Source organism: Ceratocystis lukuohia, assembly GCF_044167205.1.
Source record: "Ceratocystis lukuohia strain C4212 chromosome Unknown Supercontig2_pilon, whole genome shotgun sequence".
NCBI classification, from domain to species: Eukaryota; Fungi; Ascomycota; class Sordariomycetes; order Microascales; family Ceratocystidaceae; genus Ceratocystis; species Ceratocystis lukuohia.
This window is the reverse complement of record NW_027263521.1, coordinates 1,529,203-1,540,045: the sequence shown is the minus strand read 5'-3', so window position 1 is coordinate 1,540,045 and position 10,843 is coordinate 1,529,203. Positions and strand designations below refer to the sequence as shown.

General features: G+C 47.4%; 1 protein-coding gene across 1 annotated transcript; it reads right to left on the bottom strand.

Annotated features, from left to right (window-relative positions):
- Positions 1-6,086: 6,086 nt before the first annotated feature.
- On the bottom strand, positions 6,087-10,305 carry HOO65_020381 (IBR domain-containing protein; the record flags this gene model as incomplete). Its single annotated transcript, XM_071006291.1, has 7 exons — positions 6,087-6,187; positions 6,270-6,339; positions 6,487-7,841; positions 7,946-8,362; positions 9,622-9,787; positions 9,873-9,918; positions 9,983-10,305. 7 exons carry the CDS (start codon positions 10,303-10,305, stop codon positions 6,087-6,089), a joined length of 2,478 nt encoding a protein of 825 aa, XP_070861019.1.
- Positions 10,306-10,843: the final 538 nt, after the last annotated feature.

Sequence of the window (10,843 nt, the reverse complement as noted above, 5' to 3'; positions counted from 1 at the left end):
CCGGATTAATGTGAAACAAAGCTCACATTGCATCCTTTGGACGAAGGGGCAGATTCTCTTCTCTGAAAACGTCGAAAGGGCCTCTCTACAGATTCCGCAACTCTCTCTTGCTCGCGTCCCGCGTTTCTCGTGTGCCTACATACGTCTCCTGGCTTGAGCGGGCTTTAATCGTCTGAAATGAACGGGACTTTGGGAGCTCGGGGCTTTTATCTCCTCTCTTTTAGACTGCCCCCTGCTATCCATCACGACAACATCGTCAATGCCTTTCCCTTCTTCCCCTTCCTTCGTCAAGCCCAAGCTCCCTTTCCTTCCCCTCTATCAAGGTATTGGAACAAAGTGCCAAAGCTCCCAGTCTTCTTTCACTTCTGCTCGTTTCTCACCATCGTCGAAATTCACTTGGATAATTCAAAACACCGCCTCGAAGAAAGGCCAGGGACCAAGGCGTAGTAAATTACCTGTCCCCTGGCCCAGAGCGCGGCATTGCCACTGGGAGGAGGTATATATTGCAAACCAACTTTCTTTCGTGGTCGAATGGAAATAAAAGCAAAAATTAAAAACCGCATGGTTGGTGTAGTGCGTAATACGACCGGGAAATGTTGGCCTTAGGTATGAGCCAAACCACAATTCCATGGCCAAGGACCTAATATCTCTGTCCAGGGCCAACCTGTCAGACACGGCTTCGCTTGAAGCAAGGGATAGGATGAGCGATAGCCAAGATAATGAAGAGTTGGGGTGTAAAGTGAAATGGAAGAGGATGTGGTATGAGCCGTACTTTGCAAGACATGGGCCTGGCTAGTCGCCCGTGCCTGGATCAAGAAAGATGACACAAAACATCTCGCGCAGCCAGGAAATTTATGTTGCAGTCGACCTCTTTCTCGCCTGATGGCCTCTCAAGGCCAGACCGCTTATTCTACGTGATCACAGCCGACACAGAGCTGGCCCAGTTGTTGCAACTAACCCCGATGCCAGTTTTCTTGTAACATGAGGATATGCCTGGATCTAGCCTACCCTGGCTATGCTAGCTGTAGCTGCGGGCGCGGGCTTGCCATGCCTATGCACATAGTACAAGACAAGCTTCATCGTCGGCTACGTTGCAAACATGAGAACCAAGTTGCAACGAGCCAACGCGCAACGCGCAACGCCACCACCACCACCACCACCAGTATGGGTTTCGGGGAAGGGGGCTTACCAGTACACAAAAGGCCAAAAAAAAGAAACCATGTATTACTATGCGCGCACCTGTACGCATACATGTGGCATCGCACTCGCATCTGTAGCACAGCACTTGTGGTGCCCGGTCGACCAAGTCATGTCCTAACTTGGCGCCCGCACACAAGACTGTAACCATTAAATCTGTGCGGCAGAGGTCTTTCCATTCCAGTTCCAGTTCTAGTCCTGACCACAACCCAACCCATCATATCTCCATTTTAGTTTGAGGGACGCCTCCTGCTGAGATGCTGCACCTAGTAGGGATAGCGGCTTGCTTGCCTCACCTTGTCAGTCTGTGGATGCTCGTGCGCACGACTGTGGCTTGAAGGGAGGCGACAATGACAGAGTATAAATGCAGAAACAAAGGGGGTGTTGGTGTGAAGCTCTGCTGGATGGATGAGCGGACGCACGAGTCCTTGGAGTCAGGCCAAACACAAACATGAACACAAACATACCCTCGAAAGCCCCAGCCATCATACAGGGCGTTTATCATCTCTGCCAGTCGTGGCTGCATATGGCTGGATTCCCAGTAGGTAATGGATGACGATGAAGCGGTGCTAGGGGCTTGGAGATCAACCTTTTCGTTTCATTTTTCATGGGGCTTACAATGCCGGGCCTTCCCTGCCCCTGGATAAGGCGGAGTCAGAAAGGAATAGAAGGAAGCAGCCAGTTGGGACGTGTGTGCGCAGCTTTAGCTCAGTTTAGCTCAGTCTATGATGGCGAGAGGAAGAGAGAAAAGAAAAGAAAAAAAAAAAAAAAGAAATCAAGACAGGGGAGGGAAAATAGAGGAGGCAGACCCACACACACTTGCAAGCTGTTTTCAGGGTGGCTAGGTCTCCTTTCAACCTTTTTCTGGTCCTTCTGCACCCCACCTCAACATCCCTTCATCCCTTCACTTCCCCTCTTTCAACTAGAGATCCGTGCGTACAAGTGATATCACTTGCTCTCGCCAGTGATTTCGTCTTTTCGTCTTTTGCCTTGCTGTTAGTGTGGGCAACTGTTTGCATGTGTGTCTGCATCGGCCGTTCTATGTTTGGTTAATGCTATATGTATGGAGCGCAGTTTATTTCCTCCAACCCACCCACAAGCTTTGGCCCCTTATACCGCTTGCTACGGGATGTTTGATGTCTGGAAAATCAAGTCAAACTCTCCTGCTATGGCTAGCTTTAAACTTTGACTATCCAAGAAAAAGAAAAAAAATGGCAGCGGACAGCTAACTGAGGAGAGATGCCCCATTCGCGCAACGAACTAACAGCCTTAGCCTGGACCTATTTTCATCTGTTGTTTAATTGCGAGTTTCGATTTTCTAAACCCCATCTTTCATAGAGAAATACGGAGCTTAACCAGCCGCTGTGCTTGTTAGGATTGGCAGTGTAAGTATGGTCTTGCTCGGATCGCAGGCTTTAGGGTCTTTAGAGGCTTTAGGGTTTTGCATTTCTTTATTTTGTCTTTGCCTAGTAGGCGATGACGCAGATGCAAGTGAGGAAGAAAGAGGAAAGGGATCAACACAAAATCCAACGCCACCATTGCTCCTAGCCTGGGCCAAAGCAAGCCAAAGTCAAAACAAGGAAAAGTGATGTGCGCATCTCATGTATGAAGACACCTACATTATGTATGTATATGCATGTATATCATACGTGCGCATATGCGCTGCAGTCACACTTCTCAATGGAAGAATAGCAAGAGCAACCACAAGGACCAGTGCAGTCCCCGGCAGCTCTCTGAGCTATCCTCTGTTCGCTGTCAGATTCAAGAGGCTTTGCATGTCTTGGCTACTGCTGTACATACCGGCCACTTCCCAAGAATTTATGGGGCCTTGAACGCCGTTGTCATTTCGATTTCTTGCTAGGCACGTCCAGAGCTAAACTATAGCAAAGAAAAAAAAAAGCAGCCCCAAAAACCGGGGTATGACACAGGTTTCAACCCCGTGCAGATCTTGTTAGATGGACATGTGAGAGCAAAGAAAGATTGCGTGAGCAGCGAAGCTGGAAATTAGGTTTCATGAAGCTGGCGTATTATTTGTATAGGAATGCTAAGCAACATGGCCTTTGGATTCTCGACTATCTTGAACCTGAATATCTTTTGCGTCTGCGGGATGGTCACTCTGCAATGTTCGACAGGGTAAGCGCGTCCCCGATAATGTATTGTATTGTATTATTTTACGTCTACCTACCAATTATTTCGCGGTAATACGACGGCCCCCGGTAATGAGTTTACTTGAAAATATCAAATAAGCGAGGCAAAAAGCGTCAAACAGTGTTAACGCGGCAACGTGCCTGAGTGGTTAAAGGGTATGACTAGAAATCATATGGGTTCGCCCTCACAGGTTCGAATCCTGTCGTTGTCGATGATATCTTTTTGACGCTAGCCTCAATCTGTATTGAGAGTCCGTCTCTGGATATATTGGTGTGTTTTGTTCTTTTTTTTTTTTTTTTTTTTTTTTGTTCTGCCTTTCTTTCTCTCTTCGTGTGCTTAGCTCGGAGCCTCCATCTTCCGAAATTCCTTTCCTTGGCTGACCCAAATTTCCAACTCAGGGCAAGAACAGCGCCAAACTTTCTCCCTCCTCCCGGTTGTACGCCCTCGTTTTCAGGGGCCCGCGCTAGTGCAAGTGGCTTAGCGCCCTCAAGAAAATAGAAGAACCCAAAGAGAAAGAAAGGGAAAAGAGTTGAGCAGGCGAAGGACTTTGACAATCCTAAATCTTACCTTTTAGTATTTCTTACCACTCAAGTCCCCTGGCTAAATGGAGGAGGGGTCTTACTCGATTGATCCCTGGGCTAGTGCTCTCAGTCCAACTTGTATTATTCTTGTGATTGGTTATAGGCCGAAACCAGACTTGCCCAAGCAATTAAATGGTCTGAATATTCAACCACAACTAATCAAGCAGTCTCCTTTGCCGTTTCCCAACCTGCAATTTAATGCAGCAAATGAATGAACAGGCTCTCATATACCCGAGCGTCTCTACATTAGCACACTCCAAGTCCGCTCTTGAGTCGAAAGCCCGGTATGGCATGTAGCGGGGTATTAGTGGGCTTCTATTTCCAAGTAATGCCCTTCTCTTTCTTAGTCAAAGCGACAAAACTTGCCCTGGCCACATGGAGCATGAAAAAATATAATAATAAAAAATGGAGGCAATCTGTTCTGTTGGTGTATTCTCCTTTTCTGCGTCTTGCTCTGAGAAGTCTCGCTAGAGTCATGTCGTGTTGTGATACGATGACAATGTGATGTGATGTGATGTGATGTAGTAGTAATGCTTGCAGAAGTACAAACACACAAGTTGCAAGTACATATGTATGTATGTGCATGTACACTACATCGACATACGTATACCCCTCTCCCTTCAGCCCTTAACTTCCGGAAAACAGCCAAACATCTGGACCCGGATGATATTTTGGCTTTCTGCCTCTTAAGGGGGGGCACACAGACACACGGACAGTAAGTAACCAGGAGAAAACCAAGACAATAAAATAGCACAAATAACCAAAGAAAAATAATACAAAAAAGGCTTCATGGCAAATCTGGGCCTGGCCCTGAACTGTGCGCCAGTGACATGTGTGTCGCCGAGAACCCACTCGGCATGCTTGTATCCTGCAGTGCAAGTGCGTGGTACGGAGAAGGCAACATCTACACACTGTGTGCTATACAACAGGTATTATAAGCGAACTTACAGCATCTGGACTTACATCGTCTCTGGCCTACCCAGCCCAAGGAACATCCAATGCCCCCGTGAGAGAGCCCAAGACCAAGGGCATCTTCCGTGACACTTGATAGCGCTGAGACACGACTAACCCATTGCAAAACCGACAACAGCCTCTCCCCCCAACACAAAGATACCCGCTCGCCTTTTTTTTTTTTTCACTAGCAAATCAACACAAAAGCGAGACTAAGCAAAGACCCCTAGCGTGAGGCTTACAAAGAAACTATTTGGCTAGACTACTACACCTCGGAGTTTCTTTCTTGCCCTTCCACCCTTATTTCCATGCTCTGACCTTTGTTCTCCTTCGGGGCAAAATCTTCTTTTCTCTGTGTGGGGAGGGGGGGCTCGTAAAGTTTTTATACACACCAAACAGCTCGGCGCTGCCGAGGAACACCTTGGCTTGAGCACCTGGACCGGTGTCAAGAGAAGAGCCAACACACCCAGTGACTAGTGGCTAGTTTTACTACCAAAACCAGCATCACAGCACCTTATTTAATCCGGGAGCACGGAAAGTCATAAAAAAGATAGGGATGTTTTAGTTCTTTTGTCTTGTCAGGTGATAGATGCTCGTATTCAAAGGAGAGAGAAGAAGTGGCTGAAAACCAATATACATTCATTTTTTTTAGCGTGTGATTGCCATGCCCAAGAGTGAACATAACCAGTAATTTAGAGAGTGGCAGTGAACATATGCCTGTTTAAATGATAATTAAAAAAAAGCACAACGTGTTAGTCATGGTTGCGCCTACAGGAAGCAGCGACAACCACATCGTAGACTATAGATCGCACACAATGACCAAAAAAAAAACAAGATATTAACACGAAAGAAAGACGAAAAATAAGCACAAAAAAAGGGAGGAAGAATACAATATAATGTGCTAGATAACAGAAAAGAGCAAACGCAAATGCCGGGGAAACACGGATAAGAACCTACTCGAGCAAAGGCAGAAAGCGAATGGGGAGGAGAGAGATCAAGAAACACTATGACAAAGCTGGCGTCCAGAATAAAAAGAAGAAACTACAAAAACAATCGAATCAACACTGCAAATGCTCCAAATCCCAGGTCTAACCAAGTAACATACCTAGCAAACAAAAAAAGACATGCTCGAGTACTTCATCTTCGTCATCGTTCTCGTTGGCCAGAAATCAACACCAAAACGCATATAGATTGTTAGTCACACTTCAATTACGCTGGCGTCACTGTTCCATGGGGTGGGGCAGCAGCAGATGTGGTTGTACCACCTTGAATGGTAATGGGCTCATTTGCCATATTAAATGTCCAGCGCCCTAAGTATGGAGTGATTTATTAGTATTGGGGTGTTTGGAAAGAATGGTGGTGCATCAGATATTGCCAAAGAATTCTGCTCACCTTTAGCCAGCGTTTCCGCTGCATACTCAAGAAGAATCACACGGCGCTTGTTGCAATACGCTGTCTTGTCCTGTAGTAGAAAAAAGCGGTTAGACCGAGGTTTTACATCACGTGACATGACGTCACCGAATCCTCAACGTGGTATGTGGAGAGGAAGAATAGAAGAGGGACGAAATTGGGAAGGGGAGGCTGTATATGTAGGAAAACAAAAACATACCATGATATCCGTCTTCTGCTTGGGATCCGCTAGCTCAGCCACAGGCTTTTCAAACATGTGGGATAGGGCTTCAACTGCCATTTCGAGATCCTTCTGGTTGTCCTCAAACATCTCAGTGGTGTTGTTGCGAGCGAGATAGTATGCGAATGCATATGTCCATTTGAGAGTCTCACGGCAGGTTTCGACAGCCTGAGATGCAGACTTGAGGTATTGCACCTCAACCCATGATAGGCCGGATGCAGCCTGGAGCTGAATCATTTTATTCTCGATCCGAATTGCTAGTTCTTTGTCGAGACGGGCAGACTGCTCGTGATTGGCGTAGCGGTTATAGTAATGAAGATACCTTTGAAGGGAGACGCGGCTCTTAGCTTGGGCATCACGGGCTTCGGTGCCGCTCTTCTCCTCGTAGCGGTTGCAGTTATACCAACTGGTGCCATGCTCATTCCATGGGCCCATGCACATCCAGCAGAATTCGTATCTACACTTTCTGCACGTCATGTGATTACATCCTCCGTTCTTCTCTATAGTAGAGTTGCATTGTGGGCATTCTTTGGTATGAGCAGAGATCCAGTTTGCGGTCTCACTATCATCAGCGCATTTTTTGAGCCATCGTTTGACGAGGTCACATGGTGCAGGCTGGTGATCACCAAGCAAGCAGCCATAGCAGAAGCGATAGCCGCAAAGACAGGCTACGCTTGGAACAATACGGTCTAGATCTTTTCGTTTGATACTGCATTCGATAGCATTGGGACAGTCAGGTGCTGGGCACCACTTGGCTTTGTTACTGTCCTCAACATAAGTTCGATCAAGCAGAGAGTGATAGCGATCCTTGAGATCAGCCGTGACAAGGAGGTTGAGAGAATACGCATCAAGGATGCGACGGCAGCCCTCATGAGGGCACTGTATCCGAGCAGCCTCACCCTCTCCGCGGATCTTTTGAGTAAGATATTGGCGATAACAGGAGACACAGAAGCGATGCTCGCACTTCATGGCGAATGACTCAAGGCCTGGTTCGTCATCAAAGCAGATCTCGCATGTGAATCCGGGAATGGTCTGGATTTTGAGAGGAATGTTGGAGGAGGAAGCAAAGCCCGCATCCTCGAGAACCTTGTTTGGACGATCCATATAGTCCTCGATTAAGCGTTCCTTGTTCCAGCGAAAGCGGCGCAGGAGGATAGCGACCTCATCTCGTCCAAGATCGAGAATCATGTTGACTTCGCTGATATCATCGTCCTGTTGTTTCTTAAGGTCGACAGGCAGCTTGACCTTGTAGGCAACATCGGTGTACTTTTTGGGTTCAGAGGCTTTGTCGATAGTGAAATCGGTGTCTGGCTCAAAATCGTCGCCTGATTCAACTGCACAGAGTTAATATACATTTCAAAACGAGACCACGTGAAGAGGCCAAGGAGTTGTGATTGGAAAATAAAATAGAAAAAAAAAAGAGGAAATAGAGCGTTACCTTCAATGTCGCCACTAGAATCGTCATCATCAATCATAATATCGTCATCGCTAGAAAGAGAGAGGTATTCAACCTCTTCATCGTCGGAATACATGTTGGTATCGTTGTTGCTCGGTATCGGAGTAGAAGTAGATGGAGGGGCAGCGAGGGAGTCAGGGGGACAAGCGGTAGCGATAGGAACAGAAATGGGAGGGACAGAAGCCGAGGTCGAGTAAATATTGTTGGGAGGAGAAGTAGGGCTATCGGTAGAAGATGTTGTAGAAGTAGTTTCAGGAAATGAGGAAGAATCAGGGCTTGTAGTTATTAAGGCTGCTGAAGCTCCGGCAATCTTTTTGTGGGATGGGGACGAAGCTGTTTGCGAAGCCTCAGCGGCCTTTCGCTTTCGAGTTAAAGACGGAATGGTGGGCAAGTGTGTGGCTAGAAATGGGTTTGTATATCATGAACGACACTGATTCTCGCCTGGGAACGCTGCTGCCAATGATGATGATGCTGATGATGATAATAAGAGGGATGAAGAGGTATGGGAGCGAGCAAGGCGAGGCAAGCAAGACAAGGATAGGCAGGTAGGCAGTGTAGGATGGAAAAAAAAAAGCCCCAATCAGCGTGACAAGGGAGACAAAAAGTCGAGGGTTGGGTTCCAGTTCCTTTGGTTGTTGTACGCAGTGCTATGCAGCAGATTTGATGGGATAGATGAGAAAGACAAAACAAAGATGATGAAGCGGCCTAGCCCTGGTCCTGGCCCTGGTGGTGGTGGTGGTGGTGGTGGTGACAGTCGTAGCGGAATATAAGGTAGAAGCAAACTGGAAATATTAGGGCGGGCACTTCAGGGAGCAGATAGGCTGGCGAGGTTGGTGATACAAATGGAAAGAAGAAGAAAGGCAAAAGAAGCAAATCAATCAAAAATTCAAAGAAGGCCAGGTGCAGAAAGCCAGAAAGAGAGTCTAGAAAAACATGTAAACGATGTATTGGCTAATGTGATAAATAAATAGGAGAAAAAGAGCCTTATTCCATCAAAGAAACTACGAAAGAAAATGACGAAATGCCGATTTTGGCGATGGGCCGATCCACAAAAACAGGACGGGCGGCTTTAGGCGGCTGCGCTCCCCTGTTGCAACTTGCTAGGGAAAAAAAGACATGGCGTTGTTGCCATCGGGTAATAATCGGCTGTTTGCGTGGGTATCTGCCGTAAATCTTCCGGAGCTTATCGGCTTATCAGTTTAACAGATGCCTGTTGAAGTTGGCTGTATCTGGCTAGTTCGCCACTTGACGCCTAATAAGCCGGTAGAGATTTGCTCAGGACATAGGGTCAACACAACAAGTATTAGCTTAGCACATGCATGCGTTGTCGGGCGGACAAGGGCTTAGAGCTAGGTGAGCTGAAGGCAGCAGCTAGGTTTGGAACCCAAGTCAGCCATCTGCTCGTTATTTGTATACGTGAAAACAGACAAGCACAAAAAAGCAATTATAAGCCAAACATTGGATGCGAATAATGTATTCATGTACAGGAAACCTTGTATTACTTTCTTGATCTTGACTTCCCAGATAGTTCATGTCTTAACCCAGAACGTGGTTGGCCATGGACACTGTGACACAAATGTTAGCTGTCGGCTAGTGGTTGGCAGGGATGGGACAGAATTGCAAAGGCAATAAATAAGAGGGCTAGGGGGGCAGCATACCAGTGGTGCCAATGTTGTCGGGTTCGACGAAAGCCTTGGCGACCTTGCCATTCTCAATGACCAGGGCGTAGCGCTTGCTACGGTCGTTGCCGAAGATGGCCTTGCTATCAAAGTCAAGCTCGAGAGCCCGAGTGAAAGCACCCGAGGGATCGCCTAGGAAGCGGATCTGCAAAAGAGGTAAGTATTAGTCAGCTTTGGTGCTGTTGCATACAGTGTCTGGTATATGCTGTCAACAGCAGAGGCATACATACCTTGGTCTGCTTAGCGGGGTCCATCTGGTCGTGCCACGCCTTCATGCTATACATGTGGTATTTCGTTAGCAAAGAGTTTACCTAGTGATGGAATGCGGAAAGCTACTCACACAAAAGCATCGTTCACAGACACTACAAACACCTGGCCGGCTTGCTTGAGCTTGGGATGGTTCATGTAGCTAGGCACATGCGAGCTGGAGCACGCGCCGGAGAAGGCGGCTGGCACGCCAATAATGATACCATTTTCGCTAGCAAACTCATCACCCAGGTTGACCTTGTTGCCGGGCGAATCCTCGCACAGGACTTCCAGATCGGGCACAGCATCGCCGACCTTGACGAAGCGCTGCGCCGAGCTAGAGAAAGCGCGGGCGGCAGCGGGACGAGGGCCTGCGGCAGCGGCGAAGCGCAGCACAGAAGAGCGGAAGAGGGACATGGTGATTGTGGAAATATCAGTAAAGAGCAAAGTAAAGAAGGAGGGAAAAAAAAAAAAAAAAAAAAGAATGGACAAAGTACAGGGGCTTTGTGTATGGATGCACAGAATTAAAGCGTAGAACGCGATGTCGAAATTTCGTGGTGGGAGTGGGGGAAGGCTGTGGTTCAAATACTGGTAAGCTACTGTAGTATTACTTGTGCATTATCCACTTCTGACAAAAGCCAGGCCTATCGAGCTGACAGTGCTTCCCCTAAGTGAAGTCTTTGGGTAGGGTTCTTGTCTCCTAGCAGCAGTAAAAGGAACGGTACAACAGAGTGGAGTGCGTGCAGCTCATTTCTGTACCAAGGAGGACAGAAATGAGCATGCAAATCAACTCGATGAGCTCCACAAATGAAGGGACACGATGAACAAAAACCCATGTCTGTTCATCACCAGTGGGCCACGATGCGGTTCTTTCAAGCTCTTGGCCGTGAGGGTTCTTTTATTACAACATAGGCAAGGCACTTTGGTTAGGATTTTATGATGTTGGCGCATTCAT